This window comes from Ursus maritimus, unplaced genomic scaffold (assembly GCF_017311325.1).
Source record: "Ursus maritimus isolate PB19 unplaced genomic scaffold, ASM1731132v1 scaffold_6, whole genome shotgun sequence".
Lineage (NCBI taxonomy): Eukaryota > Metazoa > Chordata > Mammalia > Carnivora > Ursidae > Ursus > Ursus maritimus.
Window position 1 is genome coordinate 24,987,700 of NW_024426774.1, and position 27,255 is coordinate 25,014,954.

The following is a 27,255-nucleotide window of genomic DNA, read 5'->3' on the forward strand; positions in this document are numbered from 1 at the left end:
GGGTGGTTTTGAAAGCATGATTAACTGAGGTAAATATGTTTTATAATAGAACTCAGATTCCATGATTTCAGCAAAAAGAGAGAGTCTTAACTTGAAAAGAGAATATAGTACAGAGTATTTTTTTAAAAAATCATTAAGTGTACCATCCTTCTTAACTTACATCATGAGAAACTCTGCTTCATGAAAGGACCACAATCATAGCCAAAGAAAAGAATTTCTAGTACTTTCCTTTATCCTGGCCCAGATACATGGTAATGAAGAGAGCCATGGTAATAATCATCAAATCTCTCCACTGATCCTCTGCTCCTAGACCTTTCTCTTGCTAATAGAATCTATGATTCTAAATATATGTGGAAACAAGGTTTCATTAAGGGATCACTCATAATAAAAGAGGCTTTACTAAGGAAACATCTAAGGTTGTTTTCTTTTGTGCATTATAGTGAGAAGAGCAATGAAAATGTGAGCTCTGCAGATAATCGAATATACATTGTAAAAGTGTATCCCAATCAGTATTTCACAGGCTCTTGAAACCTTAATGCAAAGTCATCCCTGCTATTCCAGGTCACTCTTGTTCCCAATGTAACCCCAATGAAGGCAAACTCAAAATTATACTTTAATATCTATCATTTCTCATTAGACTAAAACCATGCCTCTAAAAACTGATCCTTCTTGTAACACAGGGAGATTTTGCTTCTCCCTTTACTCCTTCACAGCAGACCATTTATATCACCAAGTCTAGCTCCTTACTTTCCAGAATTTCTGTGCCCCACACAGAACTGCAATCAAACGAGGGTGGCAAGGCCATTGTCCACGGTCATTCACTGGTTAAATGACAGTTTCCCACAAAGCAACCTTGCAGTGTGGGTATAATTTAAATTCCTATGTCAGGAAAATTACCAATTACTAAATGACATGGACTTTCACTTGCTCATTCTGAGACCTTCAAGGTTACAGGTGAATAGCATAAAGTGTGAATACCAAAAGTCTACCACACATTCTATGAGAGGCTTTTCATCAAGGAGGATATGGAGAACAATTAAAACAACAACAACAGGGGCGCCTGGGTGGCACAGCAGTTAAGCGGCTGCCTTTGACTCAGGGCGTGATCCCGGCGTTGTGAGATCGAGCCCCACATCAGGCTCCTCTGCTCTGAGCCTGCTTCTCCCTCTCCCACTCCCCCTGCTTGTGTTCCCTCTCTCGCTGGCTGTCTCTATCTCTGTCGAATGAATAAATAAAATCTTTAAAAAAAACAAAACAAAACACTTGTGAGCACATGGGATCCACCTGAACAACAACTCGCTCTAAGCAGTTTCCAGAAGCAGCAGCCTCACATTGCAACTCTCCATTCTGTTTCGCTGCACCTCGTCTTTTGTCCTTTTATTTTCATAGGCATTCCTCAGGGGCCCTCAAGATTCCTGCTTCATAGAAAAATATTAGATGATTATATCCCAAAAAATGTTCAGGTTAGAAAGTCATTATTCAGAATATTTTATTTTTACAAAATAGAATCTCACAAATATTAAGTAAACAATATTATGAACTAAGGGAAGTTATTAAAGTTAGTCAAGTCAAATAAGAATAAACTAACTACAATGTTGCATATCCAGATCGTTTTACTGCTAGAATATACAGGACCTGAGATACTGCCATGAATAACCTACTGCTTAAAATAAACAAGGACTAGAAATAAACAAGTTACACATCTCCAATAATTTAAATTAACTACATGATTTATGAAGATTCATTGTCTCACCATATACATCAGTAGAGCTGAACAGGTATACTTTACTATACGTAAACTGGTCTTCTATATAAATGTTTCCTAGCTCTTAAATTTTTTAAACTAGTTTTTAATGTTAAAAATAATACATGCAGGGGCGCTGGATGGTTCAGTTGGTTAAGCGTCTGCCTTGAGCTCAGGTCATGATCCCAGAGTCCTGGGATCGAACCCCACATTGGGCTCCTTGCTCAGCAGGGAGCCTGCTTCTCCCTCTGCCTCTTGCCTGCTGCTCTCCCTGCTTGTGCTCTCTCTCTCTCCCTCTCTTTCACTAGCTCTCTCTCTGTGTCACATAAAAAAATAAAATCTTAAAAAAAAAAAGTAACACATGCACAGAGTATAAAAAAGTCAAACAATAAAGAAAGGTACACAATGAAAAGTAAAAGTATCCTTTACTCCATACTACTCCTACTAGGTTCACTACTAAAAACAAATCAAACTCCACTTTAAATGTATGAGGCCAGCTTCAACATCCATAGGATCTGCTTTATTGTATAAGTAAGCCCCCTCCCAATTATTTGCTTATATTTTTATATTCAATAAGAGGTTTCTTAAGTGATACATACTTAATGCACAGCTCCATTCTAAGGGTTGCTGAGTTACTCCTGCATACTGCAAGATAAACAACAATTCTGGCATCAAGGTGTCTGGCAGTCATGGTAGGAAGGTTTTTGGAACTTCTAGCTCATGAGATCATTTCAATATATATCCCTGGGCAACATACTGCTTCCTATACCTCAAGACAAGTAAAGTTGTTCTAAATTCAACCAAAGGACGTTTTTAAATCAAATTAAATTCTTTTGAATTCCCCAACTACACCTGCCGCCTGCCTATATGCCCCATGGATTAGAATCATTAAGATTGATCAATAGTTGGTTTATGGGTCAATATTTATTCTTCAACAACATTATTCTACTTAATCTACATCAATATACAAATAAGCAATCTAAGAACTTTTAAAAGTATGCTATCTAGGTTCTGAGATATTTGTTTTTTAAGGCTCCCCTTACATGATTTATGCCTATGAAGGCAAAATCTAAGAAAAGCTGATCCTAGAGAACTGAATTCTTTAAAAGTTAAAATGTATTTTAGGGGCACCTGGCTGGCTCAGACACTAGAGCATGCAACTCTTGACCTCAGGGTTGTAAGTTCGAGTCCGAGGTTGGGTGTAGAGATTACTTAACAATGCAATCTTAAAAAAATATGTTTATTTTAATAGACTTGATTTGAAATAAAAGTAGGAATCTTAAAATTTTAAGTTTTCTATTACTAAATAGGCATGTTCTTAACAAAGACCCTTTTGCGCCTATAGAACAATAAAATATTTCTTGTTACTTTTCTAACAACAACAACAAAAAAAATCCACACCTCTGGAAAGGAAAATAATTACTTCTGGAAACCATAATAATAAGATACACTTGACTATATTTAAAGTTTACATATGTTAACAAAATTGAAATTGCATTATATATGTATGCATAAAAAGAACTACAAAGTCACTATATAACAGAAACATGCACAACAAAGCCAAAACTATCTTCAAGTACCCATTTTAAAACCTAAAGTAACTTGGAAATCTTTTACAAATCAATATATTCGTAACTTAGACTCAAACATTTCATTTCGCAGGCCACTGCCAATTTCAACTTAGAGCTAACTATAAAAAGGAAACTAGCCTAACTGCATTTTCATGAATAACTAACCTTGACTTAATTATATGTTGATTTAGCACAGTTCCCACATTTGAAACAAGTTTTAACTAGGAAGGTAGCATACAATAGTCAAATACCAGCAAAATGATGAGAATGACATAGACCCTATGTCATGAGTTACTATAAAGAGATGATTATTAATCCATTGTTTCTCACCCAATCAAGGATTAAGCAAACTTCCCCCCTTCATTCCTGCATCAATTTTTCTTTCTCTACTGGATCATTTCACCTATATTATAAACACTTTAATATCTCCCACCTTACATAAAATTTCTCACTGGACAACATATTCCCATTGCCCCATTTCCTTGATTTATAGAAAAGTCCATTTAAAAAAAAAAAAAAAAGAATTTTCCTGGGGCACCTGGATGGCTCAGTTAGTTAAGCATCTGCCCTCAGCTCAGGTCATGATCCCAGGGTCCTGGGATCGAGTCCTGTTTTAGGCTCCCTGCTCAGTGGAGAGTCTGCTTCTCCCTCTGCCTCTCTGTCGCTTGCATTCATGCCCTCACTTTCTCTCTCTCAAATAAATAAATAAAATCTTAAAAAAAAAAAAAAATTACCCTCAGGACACCTGGGTGACTCAGTCAGTTAAGTGTCGGATTCTTGATTTTGGCTCACGCCATGATCTCAGGGTCGTGAGATTGAGCCCTGTGTCTGGCTCCACGCTCAGCTCAGAGTCTCCTTGAGATTCTCTCTCCCTCTCCCTCCTCCCTTCACCCCACTCATGCTCTCTCTCTCTCTCAAATAAATAAATAAAATCTTTTAAAAAAAAACAAAACTATCCTCACTTTATTTCCCTCTCTGCTTCTTGACCCCACTGCGATCATGCTTTCACCTCCACAGAAATTGTCTATATCAAGGCCACCAGTGATCTCCATATTGTCAAACCCAATCTTCAATTCTCAGTCCTCATCTTATTTGACCTATTGGCATAATTTGAGATAGCTGATTGTCTCCTCCCTGACACATTTTTCATCCTTTCGCCTCCTATAGACACCACTCACTCTTGGTTTTCCTCCTGCCCCACCGATCCTCCTTCAGCACCTCCTTTGCAAATGCTCATCTTCATCCTAATCTCTAAATACAGTTAGCCCGCCTAAGGGCTTAAGCCTTTGAACCTCTTCTCTTCTCTATATTTTCCCCACTAGGCAACCACAGCCTGTTTAGACCTTAAGTGTGATACATACATATCAACACAGCCTGGCCTTTCTCTGTACTCCGGATTCATACATCTAGCTGCCCATTTGAACTCTCCACTTACAAGATACCTAATAGGCATCTCAAACATTTAACATGGTCAAAATATAATCCTAGGCTCTACATAAACACCTTAAAGTCTACTTCCCACCTCTACCCGTCTGTCCCTTAGCAGTATAAAACCTATTCCATCTTTCCAGTTTCATAGGCCAAAACTCAAGAGTCATTCCTGACTCTTCTTCTACTTTACTGGGCCTACCTTTCAAATATATACAGAGTACACTGCTTCTCATCACCTCCACCACTAGCCCCCAAACAAAGCCACTATGTCATCTCTTTCTTGTACTATTATAATAAGCCTCCTAAACTCGACTTCCTGTTTCCACAAAACAGACCATCCATATAATAGCAAGAACAATTGTTTTCAAAACTAAGTCAAGTCATGTCACTTTTCTGCTCAAAATTTCTCATGACTTGCCATATCACCTAGAATAAAAACCAAAGTTTTTTAAGAGCCTACAAAGCCTCCTCATGATCTAGCTCTTGCTGCCTATCTCATCCACTACTGTTCCCCTTGTACACATCACTTCAGCTACACTGTCCTCCTTGCTTTTCCTCAAATACACTAAGCATATCCTGCTGCAGAGCCTTTGTACTTGCTGTTCCTCAACCTGAAAGCCCTTTGCCTGCATATCTGCATAACCTCTCTCTTGTATTATTTAGGCTCAAATGTTACCTTATCAGGGAGACTTTTTCTTACTATCCTGTATAAACTAGCACCTCCCTACCCATACTGTCACTCTAAATTCTCTTATCAGCTTTATTATTCTTAGCATCCATTAGCACCTGATACAGAATACACAGGTATGCCTCGTTTTATTGTGCTTTGCTGTACTGTGCTACAGATACTGCACTGTTGTTTGGTTTTTTTGTTTTGTTTTATGAATTGTGAAGGTTTGTGGCAACCTTGAATCAAACAAGTTCATCAGTGCCATTTTTCCAACAACATTTGCTCACTTCATGTCTCTGTGTCACATTTTGGTAATTTCTGAAATATTCCAAACTTTATTATTATTAATAATAACAATTATTATTATTATTATATTTGTTATAGCTATGTGTGATCAGTGATTATAACTCACTGAATGGTTAACATTTTTTAGCAATAAGTATTTTCTAATTAAGGTATGCGCACTGTTTTTCTTAGATGTAATGCTATTATACACTTAATAGAATACATTATAGTATAAACACAAATTTTACATACTGGGAAACAAATTCATTTGACTTATTTTATTGCCATATTCATTAATTGCAGTGGTCTAGAACCAAACACACAATATCTTTGATGTATGCCTTTATGAAATTATTTGTTTACTGTCTGTTTTCCCAAGTACTAAAATATAAGCATCATGAAAGTAGCAATTTTAGTTTATTCAAAACGCAGCACTAGGGGGTAGTCCAAGATGGCAGCAGAGCAAGATCCTAAACTCACATCCATGGACACACCAAATCTAGTGCTACATATCGAACAATTCCCTCTGGAAAAGACCTGAAAACTATAGCTCCTTTGCAACAAATGGTCAAAGAGTCACATCAAGATGGGAAGGAGAGGCAAGACGCAGTCTCCTCAAAACCCCACCCTTGGCACGGGGACTCACAATCAGGAGGAATCTCACAAATCCAGAGTTTCTCCCTGAGGAGTGAAGCGTTAATGCCCCACATCACATACCCCAATCCTTGGGAACTGTAACAGAGAGATGAACCCCCAAAACATCTGGCTTTGAACACCAAGAGGGCTCACATCCTGGAGACCCAAAATGCTGCAGGAAACTGAGATACTTCTCTTAAAGGGCTCACATGCAGACTCAGTCACCCTGGAAACCAGCGCAAAAGCAGCAATTTGAAAAGTGCCCAGACTATATGTGAAGGAGTTTCACCGGCTAATCTTAAAACATCTATCAAAGGGGCAGGGGCCTGTTGGAACTCTCTCCAGGGATGGAGGCACTGGCAGGGACTTTAAGGTGCTCTCCCTCTGCCTTGATAGCACCAACAGAGCAACCCAGCCCTGTGCTCTCCTACAGCCCTGTGAAAGCTCTCCTGTGGCCTTGCTAAAGCTGGCAGGTGCATGCAGTCTATACAGGGGACACTCCTTGATCACCTGCTCTGGTGGCCAGGGGGGCTTGTGTTCCTGGGTCCAACAGGGCTGTAACAATTGAAGAGAGACAGTTCTTGGCAGACTACCACCTCCAGGGCACCACACAGCAGTCTGAAACACATCCGTAGTCTTTCTGTGGAACAGACCTATTTACTTGTTCCAGAGCTTCAGCCTAAGGGCCACATGTCACATCTGCCACACATCTGGAGGCTGTGGAGGTGCTTTCAGGGAAAGTAGGCCAGGGGACACCATCTTTACACTCTCCCTAAGCCTCACTACATTTGCCAGTACCTCCAAGAAAGGAGTTTATACACTCACCTGAAGCCCTAATTTTTGCCATTGTGGCCCAGAGGACACCTTTAGACCACCTGGTCTGGAGGCCAACAGAGTTTACAACTACAGTCCCACAGGACTATATATATCTGCATATTTCAAAATCTGCTGCCGGAAGGTCTGGCTTCCAATCAGCCTATACCTAGGGGTTGCCTGAGATCCGACCCCTTCAGAACACTGACAAATCTTGGCACACTTTCAAAAACTGGGACTTATCAAGAATAAATCAGGCTGCTTAGACAATCACAAAGGTTTCAGAGACAACCAAGAGCTAGGGCAAGGTTGAAAGATAAGGTTCATCTCCTACAGGAGGCCACTCTTTGAAGACTCATACATAAAAACAAACACAGAGAGTCAACTAAACTGAGAAACAGGAATATGTCCCAAACAAAAGAACAAGATAAAACCTCCCCAAAACACCTTAATGAAATAAAAAGCAGGACTAAGAAGAACACCTGGCATTTAGCTGGGTACGTATTTGCTGAATGACTAAATAAATAATAGCCTAAGTTATTATGCTAAAAGTTTATAAAGATGAACTCAATCCCCAAAAAACTATATGGAGGTACTATTAATATTCCAATGAGACAAAGGCATAAGAAATTAAGTAACTTGTATGTCACATACCTTATAAGTGGTACAGTCAGCCTCCTATATCTATTAAATGAAATCAAGTTAGATCATATAAATGGACCACTTAACAAAATGTTTGACACATTAAATACCTAGTGCCAAACATTAATGTAGGCTCTTCGTGTGTATTTACATATTTAATGCTCATACTCTTCAATAAGTGGATGCTATTATTATTTTCACTATTTTTTATTCATCAGGGCACCAAACCTAACTCAACAGAAGTTACATAAAAGACACTGCTGTGAAAGAATTGGGACAAACTCCAAACTTCACTCTTCTTGGAAAACAGTTAACATGTGCTTTAAAAAATGTGTTTTGAAAGTCAGCACTGGAAACCAAATCAAAATGAAGTGAATTCCTATCACATACAGACACACTGTTAACTGTATTTGTGAGCTTGTAGTTCTAGAAAGCCTTCTAAGATTCAAAGCCAAAACAATCACAGATTTTTCATTATTTAAAAAAGAAAAAAAAGAGCTACACCTTCCCCAAATATCTGGTTGCTACTCTATATTGCATGGTATTATGTTTAACACAACTTTTTCATTATAAGGAAAGAGTCAGCTAAATTAAAGTGTATCTTTTTATTATTTAAAACAGAGCTTACTCATTTACATCAATCTGAAATCACCAAGTTTATGCACTGCAAATCACCCTCTGCTTTAAAAGTCAGTTTTATTACCAAAAAATAAATTTTAAAATTACTGCACCCGAGAAAATAGCCAATTCCTTATCCTTCAGTTAAAGTGAAAGCCAAAGGAATTATGAAAATAACTAAATATACTTTCTTCAGCTCAACATAGCATTTATTTTTCAATGTTTTAGTTCCATCTGTAGATACTACTCTATATTAATAATTAATATATGAAACATTCTGAGTAAAGACTCCTAAAACTTACGGTGCAATAATGGCTCTAGCAGGTCTTTTTGTAGACTGTACTTGTGAGAGCCAACCTTCTAGCTGCGCATTCAGCTGCGGTCCTATAAAAAGAGAAAGAGGGAAATCAGAGTTAGCAGAGAAATGTACTATATATAAAACCATACATGACACAAAGTCCTTATTGAACCTATTTGGGACTAAAATAGCTTAATGGGCAGTGGGATCATTAGCTTGGATGTTAATGTTTGAAACTTAACCAACTACTAAGCAAGACATAGATAAGGCCATGTACTGATTAAACAAAATTTGCTTTTATCCATTTACTTATTTACAACCATCTTCATTCCAGAACAACAATACAATCTACAATTTGAGGCACTGTTTAAGCAGAATAAAACAAGAAACAGAAGACTCTTGGCATATGAAAAGGAAACACCTTAGTGATTGTTTACAGAGCACCAAAACTTGCCTTAATCACTAAAATCACACCCATGGACTGATCACTCCCATACCCAAAACCTTTCCTTCTCCCCACTCCAGCCCCTACTCGTAATCACATTGATAACCAGTGACTATGCCATGTCAAAAATCTCAGTTTCAAGCATCCCACTCTCCTCACTGCCTATCTTTCCAGTTCACTTCTAGAAATCTGTGGATTGCCAACAGATTCAGAGTTACTTCTCCCGCTATCCTTCCTCTCCTTTCTTCTTTCCCTCTTCCCCAGCCTGAGACTTGATTCATCACTATAATCATTTCCTTACCTACGCCCTCACTCTTGCTCCTCTCTTCTCTATCACAGTCAAATCACAGTTAAAACCAACTTTCCACTTAACACAGTACCTTCACTTGTACAGCTGAATGAGATGACAAAGAAACACAACTATATGAACTTTAAAATTATACCCATAAATTTCAGCAGACCCTTAGCAAAGCTCGGTGAATTTGCTCTCCTGGCCTTAAGATAATTACTTCTCATTTTACCTTAAAGCCTCATCCCCCTCTCACTCCCAACAGATGATCATGCTTTTTCATTTTGTCAAGGAATACCAGAAGATGGCCAACCACCCTGGTATGCCCAGGACTCTCCCAGTTTTAGCACTGAAAGTCCTGCAGCTTGGGAAATCTCTTAGTCGCAGGCAAACCTGGACCTAAACTCAGAAGTCACCCTAAACTCAGAAGAGAACTACTTCCTCTTCCTACTATTTATTCTGTCTTCTCTCCTGTGTCAACACATTGACCTTACTCCTATCAAAAGTCAAACAAATTCCTTCTGCACTGGATCCCCTTGTTTTTCTTCTCAAGGACTTTTTTTTTCTCAAGGACTCTGCTCCTGTAACTGTAACTATCCCAGTCTCCTGCATGAACTTTTACTAGATCGTTACCTTTAGCATGCAAATATGAAATATAAGCAGACTGATTACCCCCCAACTACCACCCATTTCTCTAGCCCCTTTTTTCCTCTGGCTCTCTTTTTTTAAGCATTTAATCATATTAATACATATCAATATTTAAACGTTACAAAGAATCTAGATAATAATAAAACAAACATCCAAGTACCCACTACCCAAATAAACTAAATTTTAACATTCTTTACTTAAGATCTCCCTTTATTAAGAAATAAAATATTACAGGCACACTTGAAAACCTTGCTGAACCCATTATACATTTTCCTCCTCAGAGGGAAATCAAAATCACTTTCTGATTTTGGTGTTTATCATTGCATTATACTTTTACTAACATATATATCCATAAAGATATGCATTGTTCTACACAAGTATTGTTCTGCATGTTTTTAAATATTATATAAATATACTGTGCATGTTCTTCTATAACTTGATTTAGTATTTAACAGTATTGATAACAGGTACTCATGCTGATTTCATAGCTCTAGTTCACTCACTTTCAATGCTGTATTATACTGTGTAAATATACCAAAATTTGTCTATTCATTCTCTTCACAGACACTTGGTTGTTTCTGTTGTTGCACTGTTAATATGCAATATTACAAGTCTCTTATAAACATGTATTAAGAGTTTTTCTGGGGGCCGCCTGGCTGGCTCAGTCAGTTTAGCAACTAACTCTTGATTTCCACTCAGGTCATGATCTCAGGGTGTGGGATGGAGCCTGCATCAGGCTCCATGCTCAGCAGGGAGTCTGCTCAGGATTCTCTCCCTCTCCCTCCACCCCTCCCCACCACACTCACTAGCTTTCCCTCTCTCTCTCTCTCAAATGAATAAATAAATCTTCTTTTATAAAAAAAAAAAAAAAGAGTTTTTCTGGGATTCAACTACAAATAAAAGTGCTGGATCATAGAGTATGCACATCTTCAACTCTACCAGAACACTGCAAATCTCCCACTACAGTGCTTAGATCAATTTACCCATCAGTGTAAGGGCATAAAAAATGAGAAGTTTCATTCTTCTTGTTAAAAACAGGGGAAGAATGGAGCACCTGGCTGGCTCAGTCAGTAGAACATGAGACTGTGGATCTCAAGGTTGTAAGTTTGAGCCCCACATTGGGCATAAAGCCTACTTAAAATAAAATAAAATTAAATTAAATTAAATAAATAAATAAGGGAAGAGATAACCCCCACATTTTTCTTAGAACACTTTCTCTAGAAAACTTGTAAATTCTTTCTCTATCCCTTTGAAATATATGTAAAACTTTTTAAAAGCTAAATAAGCTTCTAGGCACCCCAGCTGGCTCAGTCACTAGATCATGCACTCTTGATCTCGGGATCGTGAGTTCAAGAGCCATGTTGGGTGTGCAGCTTATTTTAAATAATAAATAAGTAAGTAAGCAAGCTTCTAAGCAGCAACCCAGGACTCTTTGAAATGTAATTTGCACCAAAGGAGATAGCACCTTCTTTCTGCCAGTTTCTGTGGGAAGACAGGAACCTAACTAGCTGGCCACATAGCTCCAAGTTGCAAAATTACCTCCTATCATAAGAATACAAGCTTATTTTTAGCCATTTAACAAATACATATGGTCACCCCAATTACCAACTGATTTAGAATGAACTATGTGTGAGAAATGTTGCTATCAAGTCCTCTGACTTGAGCACTACTTACAATTTATCTTGAGAACATGTATGTAATGGGCTGTATCTGGCCATATAAAAGGGTGAGCTCTCTTTAGATCACTGAGATCTCTTAGCAGACTGCCTGTGATGTGCTTCACATTCTGGCTCAATGCTTATTTTCTTTCTCTTCTGCCTCTGAAGAGAGGTTTCTCTGAAATGGAGGTTTTCAGTTTAAATTATATTTCTCTGACATCGGCAATGGTTAAAAATTCCCATTTCCCCTCATCCTTACCAATATTAATACTGTCAGAACTCTTAACTTTTTGGCAATATGACAGGTATGAAATAATATCCCTTTACTTCCTCTCATTTGTTTTTCCCTGATATCCACTGAGATTAAACGTCGACTGACTTGGATATCCCTCTGTATATATTTAGGACTATACACAGAAACAAGTCAAGTTTATAATGAACAGCCCATCTATAAAATGCCAAAGTACAAAAAAGTTCTGATTTCAGCAAACAATGTAGTTTATTTTAAAAACTTAAATTTAAGAACAATTCCAAAAAAAATTATATTACATAACCTCATTAGTAACTCAAGGAAAAATAGTTCATATTTTCGATGTAAATTTTTAGTTGCCAAATAAACTTCATATTGACTTAAAATAAGTATTGCTCTAAATATTTCCACATACAGGAAGTTTACAAAACAGAAACTGAATAATGGGTAAGAGCAAAGAACATATTATCTCCCAATTTAGCCACTCTATTGCCACCAAATCACTGATTTTTAAGCACTAAATCAAGGTCTTTTAGCAGTCCTTCTATTACAAGGACCAATTTCCTCAGAAGGATCCTAAGGTAAAAGCTAAACTGCAACTTTGAGTAAGACGACTGATCATATCTACTTATTATGGTTGCTTAACTGCTGATCTATACAGTAGCAAGTAAAAAAATGAATTTGAGTTCTTCCAGAGAGGCTGATACTTGGCAATATGGTATCTTTAACACATAAAGATGATGAACAAAATATGCTTTGTGTTTCAAATACAAAGGATTTGAAGGCACACTGATGAGCGGAAAAATCAGAAGTATTGTTAAATCCTAGCAAAACTAATGGCTGTGTGATCTGGTCCTGAGAGGGATAAATGGGAATTTACTTCTTTGGAAAAGATACTAAAAGTAGGTTCCCAAAGGATCAATGCTCAGGTATTTCCTTAGGAAACAGACAATAAATAATGGGCTGTATTTACTGTAATGCAACTTGAGAACACTTCTGTTTCTAACCTACTTGAGCTAAACAATTTCACAAGGAAGTTTATTCTCATGGTGACAAAACCATAGAGATAGTAAACACACACACATACACACCCCTCCTCAGCCCTTCTTTTCCTCTGCAACTTGTTAACAGAACCATTCTAAGATATGTAATGAAGTAAGCCAAAATGGTTTTCTACACTTTTCTGTTGGGCCTGCTGTTCCTATTCTTCTTTGCAAACAAAAAATTTTAGTGGCCTGCTCATGCTGAACAAAAGTCATGTGTTCTATAAGCTCTTCTCTTCTTCTATTAAATAAATTAGCACATCATGGGCTTAACTATGACCAATAATGTTTTAACATCACAAATAACATTCGCCTTCATTTATTAATTGAATAAATATTCATGGAACACCTACTTTGTGCTAAGAAGTGGAATGGATGCTATAGGTACAGCACTAAACAAGACAGACACAATACCTGCCTTCATGGAGCTTCTAACTGTCAGTGTCTCAAATATAAAGAATGGCTGAAAGATAAAAATCTCAGACAAGCTAAAAAAGAGACATTTTTGGTGAGAAGAGCCTTCCAGTGTTGCTCAAAGTATCCCTCATACATAAAGAATGACCAACAGCCATAATTTTTTTTACCATTCTTTTTAAGTGGTACCTATTAACACAGTAAACTTAATTCCATGGGATATGTTAAGGCAAAGTAACAAGAGACAAAGCAGAAGCAAAAAATACAAATTAAAACAAAAGCACGCTGTCAGCACCTAGTATTTTGTTGGCAACCATTCTGTGAAACCTGTTCAAATTAAAAAAATTAACCTGTAGTCGAAAATATTAAGATAGGGGCACCTGGCTGGCTCAGTCACAGTTAAGTATCTGCCTTCAGCTCACGTCATGATCCGAGGGTCCTGGGATCGAGCCCCCTGTTGGGCTCTCTGCTCAGCAAGCAGTCTGCTTTGCCCTCTCCCTCTGCCTGCCGCTCCTCCTGCTTGTGCTCTAATTAATAAATAAAATCTTTAATTTTATTTATTTATATAAATAAATTAAAATAAAATCTTTAATAAATATGTATTTTATATAATAAATAAGATTTATTTATTATATAAATAAATAATAAATAAATAAATAAATAATTTATGCTAGACTTTTTATAACAGTGGCTGCTGGATCTCTGAATTTCACAGGCCAATGAAATTTCCCAAAAAATGGGGGGAACCAACATGGGGTGCCACTTTTTTATTTTACTAAGAAAGGACACTTAAAACATACCAACCATTTATCTATGATCACCATGACTTCATAAAATAAATAACACCAAAAAATGAGTACAATTTTAAGATAATCTCAGTCCTTTAAACTGAATGAATTAACTACATTTCATTGACTCCAAGATACCAGCAGTATCAATGTGCACCATTATTTTATGTACTAAGAAAGACAAAAACCTCCAAATTAAGCTAGGACATATGCCTACTTATCACTTTGAATTTTTTATTTTTTATTTGTTGGGAAAGCTCTTTTAAACTTATTTAGACATTAATTATGATACTCATGTTTATATTTTAAAAAGCAAAATAAATTCAAATTATTCTTGGTACTAAGGAGGGCACGTGTGGTAATGAGCACTGGGTGTTATATGCAACTAATGAATTGCTGAACACTACATCAAAAACTAATGATGTACTATACGCCGGCTAATTGAACATAATAATAAAAAAAGAGATTCTGAAAAATGTCTTCAAATTCACAATCTGATATCTAAATTGCTTTTTAACTCACAGTCATTGGTACTCTTTCTTTTTCCATAAAATCATCCTCTGTACCATTTAGAGAATTAGTGATGCAATATTTCTTTTAAAAGTGTTCCTCTAGGGGCACCTGGGTGGCTCAGTCGGTTGAGCATCTGCCTTTGGCTCAGGTCATGATCTCAGGGTCCTGAGATCAAGCACCACATCAGGCTCCCTGCTCAGTGGGGAGTCTGCTTGCCCCTCTCCCTCTGACCCTCCCCACTGCTTATGCATGCTCTCTCTCTCAAATAAATAAAATCTTTATAAGTAAGTAAATAAATAAATAAAAGTGTTCTATTGCCTCTGGGACTCTCATCCAAGCAACTGACTATACAAGTTCCCATGCCATATATTTCTTGATCTTACAAAAAGGGTCACCAGAAGATGTAACTAACCACGGGTTCCAGAAGGCAACTCAGGAATGGTAATCTCTTCCATAAACGGTCCTTAAACAGTACATTAAGTAACATCAATGGGTTGCAGTTGTCTAGTCATACAAGCAGGGTTAATTCTTGAGTTCACATATATGTAGACAGTGGCAACTATTTCACAACCAACAATGATGTTTAGGAGCCAATGATTACAAAATATCTCAATTTCAGAAATGTTAAAATGTGGGAAAATATACACCTTAAAATTGATGAAATACAGTAGGCACTATAAACTACACTTACTACAATGTTCTGATATTCATTTCAATGAAGAACAGCAAAAAATTCGTCAAAAACCAGCATTTGAGACCACTGCTTCTCACTACATTGAAAAGTGTTTGAGAAGCCTTATCAACTATAATAACCTCATTTAATTTTAAAAGTAATATTTCGGCAGTTCTCCCCAAATTCTTTCTCTCTTTATCGATGCTGTACTGTGATCACATACCTAAAATTTATTGCTGTGCTATTTATAAAACTTAATATCTTATTTTCAGATACATCTCAAGGGATACTATTTGTTTTTATGTATCTGTGATAGGACTCCTCATACAGAAAATAACATGCTCTTAGAACCACAAAAATTGTCACACTGAATCTAACCCAAAACTATCCAGAGCATTACTGTATCAACCCTCCCCAAAAAACCTTTGCTGTGAAGAACACTGATTGTTCTCCTTGACAAAAACCTCAAAGGCAGGCCAAATCCAAATATCTTGGATTCCTTATTACCCACCAATTTATTTAAACATTTTAAGAATTTATTTACATTTTTTGGTTAAACTCTGTAGTTCAGAATACCATTGCGTAGGGGCAATTAATTGTCCTATGAATAACTTTTAGTTTATACCAACCAATTCTTACAATTGTCCCACTGGAAATCACTTACCACTCTTCTGCCCACTCATATACAGTTTCTCAAAATTTTCAAAAGTTAATACCAATTTCACTGGCATTTCATACCTAAAAGGGTTGCAAATTTGGAGGATCACATTGTATTTCTCCCTTCAGGTCACTTACAAAACTGTAGTCTGGTCTAAACAGGTTTAGCAGTGATCCCATTGATAGTCCATTAATTTGGATTCTCTATTCCTACTCCTATTCTCTGTTTATAAGCAAATTCCCTATCCCTATTAAATGATATGACTAAATCCCTTGATAGTGCCTGGCTGTAGTAGCTTATGTAAACTCATTTTTCAGGATCAAAATATTGATTTTTGTTTGCTATTTTTGTTATAAAAATATGTTCAATATAGAAAATTGGGGAAATGCATATTATGAGGGGAAAACCAATAATCCCACAATTATAAAAATCTGAAAATTTATATTTTCCAAATTTCCTTATAAGTCTTAAAATGATCTACAATTCTGTAACCTGCTTTTATTTACATGTTAACATTATAGCATAAGCATCTCCCTATATTATGAGCCCTTTAAAGGCATTTTATGGCTAAACAGTATTTCATTGTGTGAATGGATCACTTCTTCCTTAAGTATCTCTCCAACATAAGATGCTTAGATCATTTCCAATTATTTGTACTATTATAAAAAATTCTATAGTACGTGTCTCTATTTCATATTTAAATTTTTTTACTTTTGAGATTCTCAGAAATGGAATTACTATGTAAATCAGTATGAGCTGTTTTAAGATTTCAAAACATAGATTCAAAATGCTATCCAAAATTGCATCCATTCATAATTATGCACCATGTATGACAATGCCTGTTTCACCATAACCTCACCACTCTCATCAAAATAATATTTTGAAAGAGAAAGTAATTTAGCCCATTATCCCACTTGATAAAAATTAAAATCTAATGACCCCTTATATCTGGCATTTGAAAAATCAAATACTTTATTTCTTCAACCAAAGCAATTTAACTTCTAACAAAAATGTATTTTTGGCTTCTGAGATATGTATTTTCTACTTGGACCATGGAATAGCAACATGATTCTTGCCAGCCACAAGTTTCCCATTACCAATATTTAGCAAACAACTACTATCTATAGGTCTTTACAGAAGACAAGTCAAATTCAAAATCAAGCCTATTCTGCTGCATCATGCTGCTGTTTTAAATTACAATCCTGAAGATTTTGATATGCTCCTACCATTAAATTTTTTAACTAATGGGGCTCCTCCAACAACAGTCAAGAGGTCAGAATCATCTGATGTGTTTATTTAAGGAACAGATCTCTAGTTCTTACCACAGAGCTACTGTCATCACAATCTCTGGAGATGGTGACCGTTTTTTAAACAAGCTTTTTTAACAAGCTGTCCAGGTGACTCTGATACTAGTATTAAAATGTGAACATGGATGGAACTAGAGGGTATTATGCTAAGCGAAATAAGTCAATCAGAGAAAGACAATTATCATATGATCTCCCTGATACTTGGAATTTAAGAAACAGGCAGAGGATCATAGAGGAAGAGAGGAAAAAATGAAACCAGATGAAACCAGAGAGGGAGACAAACCATAAGAGACTCAGGAAACAAACTGAGGGTTGCTGGAGGGGAGGCGGGTGGGGGGATAGGGTAACTGGGTGATGGACATTGGGGAGCATATATGTTGTAATGAGCACTGGGTATTATTATATAAGACTGATGAATCAGAGACCTGTACCCCTGAAACAAATAATGCATTATATGCTAATTTTTAAAAATAGGAAAAAAAAAAAACTTGAGGTCCACAGCCATAAAGGAGTTTATTTGTCCATGCTACATGTAGCTAACAGGCTCTTGGAAGGTTTATAATAGAGATTTTTCATTACCATAAAAAAAATTATATGAACTACAAATTAGCAATATATAAATGCATGAACTTTTATCTCCAAACTACTTTGAAGCCATAAGTGACCCCCATTGCTTAAAATTTACACAAGTTTATTTTTAATGGTGTTTGTAGCCTCCCATTAGGATCAATGCCTCTCCAGCTTTTCCCCTCAAACAACCTTGACAACAAAGAAAACTCAGATTCTTAGAAAGCAGGTGATACACAAATTCAAATTCTCTTTTAAATCTCTGTTTTAGTCCAAAAATTCATGAGGATGTAGCAGACTGACAATACAATAACCACTATAATCTCAAAACTCCCAGGCTCCTATCTGCAACTTAAATGGAGGCTTCAGGAAGATAGACACCATATTTATCCTCTAACAGAGTCAAGTACTCTAGTAAGGAAATATGAACCTCAATCATAAGAAGGCAACTCCCTAAATTATATAAATGCTTAACACTGGGTCTACAATACTTCCTTAATGCATATGTAACCAGGAATCATTTTCTTCCAATTGCAGCTAGTATGTTTCTTTTCCTTTTTTTAATGTTTCTTTGGGTTACAATCAGTCAATTGATACTAGTAAATCTGGGTATTTAAAAACATAATCTGTGGGAAAATCTATCCAAGTCTGCCTTATTGGACAGAATCAGGACTAAGATAAATTATACTTCCCACACAAGCCAACACTTCTTTCACCAAAAAAATTAAAGTTTCTTAAGACAAAAGTAAAAGTTAGAATTTTCACTTTTCATATATTTCCACTACAAAACAGATTTACAGACATTACCCCATTCTCACCTTATTCTGTGTAATACAGATCTTCTCTAAGAGCTTTTACTTAGAGTTTAACCAGAAAAAGTGATCAGGCCCAGTGGTCTAAACCAAATGAAATGTATATTATGACTGCATATTTGTGAACTGATAGAACAATAGACCTGAAACAATCTAAGTGTCCACCCCCCTCCCAAAAAAAAGCCTGGTTAAATATTATAGTAGATCTATAAAGTAGAAGATTAAGCAAATGTTAAACACTGATGGACATTTTTGTGACTCCCTATGGAAGATCTCTTAAATTAAGAAGAAAAAGAAAGCATTGTATAGAATAAGACGTACAATATGCTGTCATTTTGTATGTGCATATTCATGATTATGTACTGGTTTGTATTTATGTAAAATATCTCTGGACCAACATAAAAGAAATGGATAATAGTGACTGCATCCTGACAAGGGAACTAAGAGTAGAGGGAAGCTTTACTTTTCATTGTGTACTTTTTTGTATCTTTCATACTTTCTACTATGTACATATCCAAATATTAAGTATATCCAAATATTAAGTATAAAAAACAATGGTGCAGTTGTATAATAGAATACCATGAAGTCATAAACAATGATGCTGCACCAAGATACAGAAGCAAGTTAAGCTCCATTAACCATTGAATGGATAAAGAAAACATGGTATGTATACACAGTGGAATAATACTCAGCCATTAAATGAAAAATGAAATGGGATGCCTGGGTGGCACAGTCAGTTAGGCATCTGACTCTTGGTTTCAGCTCAGGTTGTGATCTCAGGGACATGAGATCGAGCCCCACGTTGGTCTCCGCACTTAGCGTGGAGTCTGCTTAAAACTCTCCCTGCCCCTCATCCTCTCTCCCCCTCTCTTTCTCTCTCTCAATCAAAAATATAAATAAATAAATCTTTTTTTTTTTTAAGATTTTATTTATTTCTTTGACAGAGAGAGAGACAGCCAGTGAGAGAGGGAACACAAGCAGGGGGGAATGGGAGAGGAAGAAGCAGGCTCCCAGCGGAGCAGTGAGCCCCATGTGGGGCTTGATCCCAAGACCCTGGGATCACGCCCTGAGCCAAAGGCAGACTCTTAACGACTGAGCCACCCAGGCACACCACAAAAAAATAAATAAATCTTAAACAAAAAAACAAAAAAGAATGAAATCCTGACATTCACGGCAACATGATAGACCTAGACGGTATTATGCTAAGTGAAATACTCCAGACAGAAAAACACATAACTTATCAATTCCCTTATATGTAGAATCTAAAAAACAAAACAAATGAAGAGACAGCAACAACAAAAGAGAAACAGACTTCTAAATACAGAGAACAAACTGGTGTTGCTAAAGGGGAGAGAGGTGATGGGATGGGCAAGATGGGTGGAGAGGATTAGACGTACAAACTTCCAATTATAAATAAAGAAGTCATGAAAAGTACATCACAGGGAATATAGTCAATATTATTGTCATACACTTAATGTATGTGGCACACCTAAAACTAATATTATATGTCAACTACACTTCAATTAAAAATAATTTTTAAAAAAATGATGCTGTATGGGGAACCTGGCTGGCTCAGTCAGTGGAGCGTGCAACTCTTGGTCTTGGGATCATGGGTCTGAGACCCAGGTTGGGTGTGGAGACTGTTTAAAAAAAAAAAAAAATTGATGCTACAGACATCTCTTTAATTGACATGGAAAAAAAAGCCTCTAAATGCTAAACCCAACTAACAAATCATTGTTAGACCTAAGACAATACCTATATTAATAATCTAAGTTACACAAAACCCAACTGTTGAAAATTGCTATTTGACCAATAAAATATACATTAAAGTATTAAGATACATACAGACCAATCTTTTTTTTTTTTTTAAAGATTTTATTTATTTATTTGACAGAGAGAGACAGCCAGCGAGAGAGGGAACACAAGCAGGGGGAGTGGGAGAGAAAGAAGCAGACTCATAGCGGAGAAGCCTGATGTGGGGCTCGATCCCAGAACGCTGAGATCAAGCCCTGAGCCGAAGGCAGACGCTTAACCGCTGTGCCACCCAGGCGCCCCACATACAGACCAATCTGACAAGATTTCCCTACTATCAAAAGGGGGTTCCCCCTTCTTACATCACTTCCCTAAGTGTGATGTCCATCACCAAATTTCTGGTAGATATAATCAGACAACAAGAAAACATTCTAGACAAGAATGATCTAGAAAAGAGGACATTAAAACACCTTATTAGTATCTTTCTTTATGTAATATGTAAAATGTAATAGTTTCAACAGTTTTGTTTTGTTTTGTTTTACTTGTCCACCAAGGGACAAGTAATGTTCCACTCTGACTTTTTCAGCAATCATTTATCAGATAATATAGAGAAGCCAATTTGCTTTTTGAAGTAATTAACTATAATCTAATGCAATTTTTGTTTTTGTGCTTTTGTTATGGCATGTTTGAGGCCTGTTTTCTTTTCACTAACCATTGGTAATGCATGTGCCAGCTCATCCGTCTAAAGAATTATGTTTCTGATTTTGCAATCATAAGATGTAAACAAAAAGAATCTCGGCAAGTTCTTCCTTGATAACTAGCCAAGAAAATATGCCTAATGTGGACTGAGATGGGTATGCCAGGTATCAGATATACAGAAAAGAAAAAGGTAGTCAGACATAACAGCTACTAAGATAAAAGACTTTCCAAGGAGTTCACAGATGGATAATTTAGGAGCAAAACCAAGTTTGAAAACTAAAGGATGTGGTTAAACATGGAAGTTGAGTTATATGCGTGCATCTACTCTGCCAAACCCTTTTCATATCCGTTTGGACTGTCTTCACTTAACTATCACTAAAGCAAACGTTTCAATGTAAAAGCTTCCCAGAAGGAAGAATAAATACTTGGGTTTTAACCCAGGTGGGACCTCTCCCATTCCCAGAAGATCATATCAGAAAAATCCTGAAAGGGGCGCCTAGGTGGCACAGTGGTTGGGTGTCTGCCTTTGGCTCAGGGCGTGATCCCGGCGTTGTGGGATCGAGCCCTACATCAGGCTACTCCGCTGTGAGCCTGCTTCTTCCTCTCCCACTCCCCCCTGCTTGTGTTCCCTCTCTCGCTGGCTGTCTCTCTGTCGAATAAATAAATAAAATCTTTAAAAAAAAAAAAAAAGAAAAATCCTGAAAGGCTCAGCCATATTCAAGTACTAGTATCTTTAAGAGACCTTAAACAATGTCACTGGCACCTTCTTTTAAACCACAGCCACCAGAAAAATTCTACTAAAGAAACAAAAACTCCTGGGGCGCCTCGGTGGCTCGGTTGTTAAGCGTCTGCCTTCAGCTCAGGATGTGATCCCGACGTTCTGGGATCGAGACCCACATCAGGCTCCTCCGCTGGGAGCCTGCTTCTTCCTCTCCCACTCCCCCTGTTTGTGTTCCCTCTCTCGCTGGCTGTCTCTCTGTCAAATAAATAAATAAAATCAAGAAACATAGAAAAGAAAGAAAAGAAAAGAAAAGAAAAGAAAAGAAAAGAAAAGAAAAGAAAAGAAAAGAAAAGAAAAGACTCCTTCCCAAATCCCTCTACACTTAGGCCAATTTGATTGACAGACAGAAAGATAACCACTCAATCAATCTTAACTCTACAAGCTAGTATTTCCCAAAGTATATTAAGCAAAATTTGAATTTGTAGAACTTTGTACCAACATCAACTGGACAGGTGAGTGAAAGAGTCAGTGATGACTAAACCTGGGGGCAAGATAAATGATAGTACCAATACCAATGACAATTAAGGACAAGCATGAAATCTGTTCTAAGATGAAGACTTTGACCTGGACACACTGCAAGTTTTAGGAGACAGTAAGGCAACTAGGTAAGATGTCGAGCTGTTAAAGAATAAGAGCCTTAAGTGCGGAAAAAGGGATGAATGACAGAAACAAAGATTTCAGTCATTTAACTAGTGGTGAAAGTTGAGAATGGCTGAGCCATCTGAGTGCGCACAGACTGATGATGACAGCATAACTGTTTAAAGTGTGTCTTCAGATACAGGCACTTTAGCATGCGAGTAAGAAGTTGAGTCCGTGAGAGAGGGAAATGAGGTGCAGCTCAAGAAGCAGATGGAAAATACAGGAGAAGGAAAGCAAAGAGATAAGATATTCAAGATTGGGGCGCCTGGGTGGCACAGCGGTTGAGCATCTGCCTTCGGCTCAGGGCGTGATCCCGGCGTTATGGGATCGAGCCCCACATCAGGCTCCTCCGCTATGAGCCTGCTTCTTCCTCTCCCGCTCCCCCTGCTTGTGTTCCCTCTCTCGCTGGCTGTCTCTATCTCTGTCAAATAAATAAAAATAAAATCTTAAAAAAAAAAAAAAGAATTTGATGTATTGCAATGAATGAACACAATGAGAACAGAGAAAATGCTAATCAATGTATTTGGTGATTATGAGAAATCAGAAACCTGAGAGCAATTAGTTTTCAGTACTGGGGGTAAAAATTAAATTTACAAGTACTGAGAGACCAGAGAAACTACAAGATAATGAAACCCACTCCAAGAAGAGCTGAAAGCTGCTATCATTGCCTCTTTTTGATTAAAAAAAGGTCTCTAGGTCTCCCAATCTGAAGTCTCCAACACCTCAAATACATCAATTCACTCACTTTATGAAATAGAACCATAGGCATTAGCAATCATACTTTTATACCTCCCAAAGAAGAAAGTCATCTATTACTGTCATGGGAAAGTAAACATTCAAGTATGCTTTTGGAATTGTATCCAAATAGATAGCAACCAACATGAATATGAGAGTGTGTTTTTTGAAAGATAGTTTCTAAGATTTTCTCTACACATTCACATTAAACATGATTTACACATTAACAATCCTGTAGCTAGTTCTATAGAACTCAAGCCAATAGTTCATGTTAACAAGGGAGTGATAATTTAAAATACTAGCCTTGTGTATTAGTAGCCAAGCTTTCATCTAAGAACATCAAAGCAACTTTTAAACATCTATTAATTATAGCCTTTCTAAACTATCCTGTTTGCTGCAGCAGAATTCAAGCATGAACATGATTACATTCTACCTTGATGACACAAAGTATTATTTAAAACATTTGTGTTTAATATTCAATAATTATGATAAATAGGGATATAACAACAAAAAGTTATTTTGGATAAGTACTTCAGAATGAAAAGTAAAATCTCAATTTGAAGTTCATTAACTGTCATCCAGAAAAATTCAGAGAGGGACCAGACTAACTTCTTCTATTCTATTAAAGAAAAAAATCTGCTAAACGAATAATATGAACATGGTAAAAAAAAAAAAATACAACAAAAATACAGTTTTCAGCTACTTTAGATATAGTTGATGTTCAATTTTAAAAGGAGGTAATAATATGGCAGAAAGAACTGCAAACTGGAGGACAGGACCAGCCAGAATTTAAAGATTTTTTTTTATTTTTTTTATTTTTTTTTTGGACAGAGAGCAAGCACAAGCAGGGAAGCAGCGAGCAGAGGGAGAGGGAGAAGCAGGATCCCTGCTGAGCAAGGAGCCCAATGTGGGACTCAATCCCAGGACCCTGAGATCATGACCTGAGCCGAAGGCAGATGCTTAACTGACTGAGCCACCCAGGTGTCCTAAGAACAGCCAGAATTTACAGTGTACCTATAATTACGACAGGAACAGTACTGGGTTCCTTAAAATGTTATTCTTGGTTAACTGTCATAGCAATCCCATGATATAGTTATTATTATTTCCAGCTTACAAATAAACAAGAAAAACAGTTTCCTCACATTTATATAGCCAGTAAATGGCAATGCCAAGATTCTGAGCCACACCAATCTGTCTCTGAGCTGTGACGTTGTCCTACTCAGTACATTGCCTACTCTAAAAAGTAAGTGATCCAGGTTATAGCACTAATATTCCCACAGATCAAGGCTTCAGTTTCCCTTTCTATAAAATGAAGAGGGTAAACTCAATTATGTCTGTAATTCTAGGTTACTATAACATAATAACAGGTAGAACTAATTTTTTTAAGTTTTTATTTATTTTTAAGTAATCGTCACACCCCATATGGGACTCAAACTCACAATCCCGAGATCAAGAGTCACATGTTCTACCAACTGAGCCACCCAGGCACCTAGAATTATTTAGATTGATGCTTAAAGATACTTATCAATCACTTATATGCACTTTACTAGGTATAGCTCTGGGGTATATCAGCTTTCATTCTATGCTTCCTTGAGTGTTGTATCAGAAACTTAAGAAAGATCAACATAGAGGGCACCCAGCTGGTTCAGTCAGCAGAGCAAGCGACTCTTGATCTCAGGTCATGAGTTCAAGCACCCTATTGGGCATAGAGGGAGGAAGGGGGGGAGGGAGGGAGGAAAGAGGGAGGGAGGGAAGGAAGGAAGGAAGGAAGGAAGGAAGGAAGGAAGGAAGGAAGGAAGAAAAAGTAGAAAGATCAACATAGGAGTGACAGAGCAGGGGCGCCTGGGTGGCTTGGTCATTAAGCGTCTGCCTTTGGCTCAGGGCGTGATCCCAGAGTCCTGGGATGGAGCCCCACATCGGGCTCCTCCACTGGGAGCCTGCTTCTTCCTCTCCCACTCCCCCTGCTTGTTTTCCCTCTCTTGCTGCCTGTCTCTCTGTCAAATAAATAAGTAAAATCTTAAAAAAAAAAAAAAAAAGGAGTGACAGAGCAGACACCAAGAACCTCTTTCCCAAAAGTGAGAGAAGAAATAAGAAAATCAGGTACTATGTAAGATAATTTAATGACTTTTCAGAAATTATACCTTTATTGATTAAAAAAATCCCAAAACAAAGCCTTTTAAAGTAAAGCTTTGAAAAATATGAATCTCAATGTATTTTCACCATCAAAAGAATCATCAGAGTTCATTTATTAATTGCCAACATTATTTATAAGACTTTGATACTTTGATTTTGTTTAAGACAGTAAAGATTGGGGCTCCTTGGAAAAATGGCAGATTGTACATCTGGGGCAGAAATGTAAAATGAGTCTGGAACATCTTATACCAGATGTGATGGTTAATTTCGTATGTCATCTTGACGGGAGTCACAGAGCGCCCAGACATTTGGTCAAAAACTATTCTGGGTGTGTCTGTCAGGGTGTTTCTGGATGAGATTAACATTTGAGTTTGTAGACTGAGTAAAACAAATTGCCCTCCCAGCCCTCCCTGATGTGGGTATGAGCCCCATCCAATCAACTAAAGGCCAGAACTGAACAAAAAAGCTGGGCTCTCTCACAAGTAAGAGGGAATTCCTCCTGCCTGACAGACTTCAAGCTGGTACACTGGTTTTTTTGTTTTTGTTTTTGTTTTCATTCCTTCAGACTCAAACCTAAACACTGGCTCTTCCTGAGTCCTGAGCTGGACTGGAACTACATTAGTTCCTGGGCCTCCAACTTGACCACCGCAGATAACTTATGAGTCTCTAAAATTCATAAGCAAATTCACTATATTAAATCTGTTTTTATATATGTACATATCCCATTGGTTGTGTTTTTCTAGACACCAGAATGCAAGAAAGCTATCAAAGACTATTAGGGTCATGTCTAGACTCAAAAACCAGCTTAAAGAGGTTCCCACTGGCTAAGGATGGGACAATTTGAGCATCTTTTAAGTCTAGGACTTAAAAATGACACTTGAAAAAAAATTTTTTTTTTTGCTGGTTACCTTCATCCAAAGATGCCTTTTATCCTAATGCTAGAGAACCAACACATTATTTTGATAACTGGAAAATAAAGGAAAAGGATCAAGCATTACTTATCCTACTTGTTCTAAGTGAACTGTTCCTTCAAGTAATCAAGTAACTGAGAATAGGAAGTGTCCTCTTAGAGAAATATTACAAATAATAAATAAAGGCAGAATGATTAAAAAATGTAACCACTTTGCAAGTCCTGATGAATTATTCAATCTAAACAATGACCACAAATGGCTACCTGTATCACCAAAAAGAGACAACCAGGCATTCTCTACTTCTTGACAAAAACAAAAACAAAAAACCTAAATCTGATCAAGTCTCTAAATCTGGGGGCACCTGGGTGGCTCAGTCGTTAAGCATCTGCCTTCGGCTCAGGGCGTGATCCCCACGTTCTGGGATCGAGCCCCACATCAGGCTCCACTGCTGGGAGCCTGCTTCTTCCTCTCCCACTCCCCCTGCTTGTGTTCCCTCTCTCGCTGGCTGTCTCTATCTCTGTTAAATAAATAAATAAATAAAATCTTTAAAAAAAAAAAAGTCTCTAAATCTGTGTTGTTTAATACAGGGTCAATGGCCCCATGTGGCTACTGGGATGTGCAATTGCAGCTTATCCTAATTGAGATATGATATAAGTGAAAATTATACACCTGATTTCTAAGATTTAATACAAAAAATGTAAAATACCTCAAAAATTACATTGGTTACATGTTGAAATAACATTTTGAATATAATGGATGGAATAAAATATATTAAAACCAATTTCAGGGCACCTGGGTAGATCAGCCACTAAGCGTCTGCCTTCGGCTCAGG

The 27,255-nt window shown here is 37.1% G+C and overlaps 1 protein-coding gene across 7 annotated transcripts in view; it reads right to left on the reverse strand.

The window, feature by feature from the left end:
- The window catches only part of MEMO1 (mediator of cell motility 1), a 114,744-nt gene that overhangs the window by 51,836 nt on the left and 35,653 nt on the right, over window positions 1–27,255 (reverse strand). For 6 of the 7 annotated variants that reach the window (XM_040623067.1, XM_040623066.1, XM_040623068.1 and 3 more), the window contains exon 2: window positions 8,713–8,794. In XM_040623067.1, coding sequence (XP_040479001.1) covers window positions 8,713–8,794 — 82 coding nt within the window. Of the gene's footprint in view, window positions 1–1,284; window positions 1,953–8,712; window positions 8,795–27,255 lie in introns of those variants that run through there. The other variant, XM_040623071.1, reaches the window with a different exon arrangement.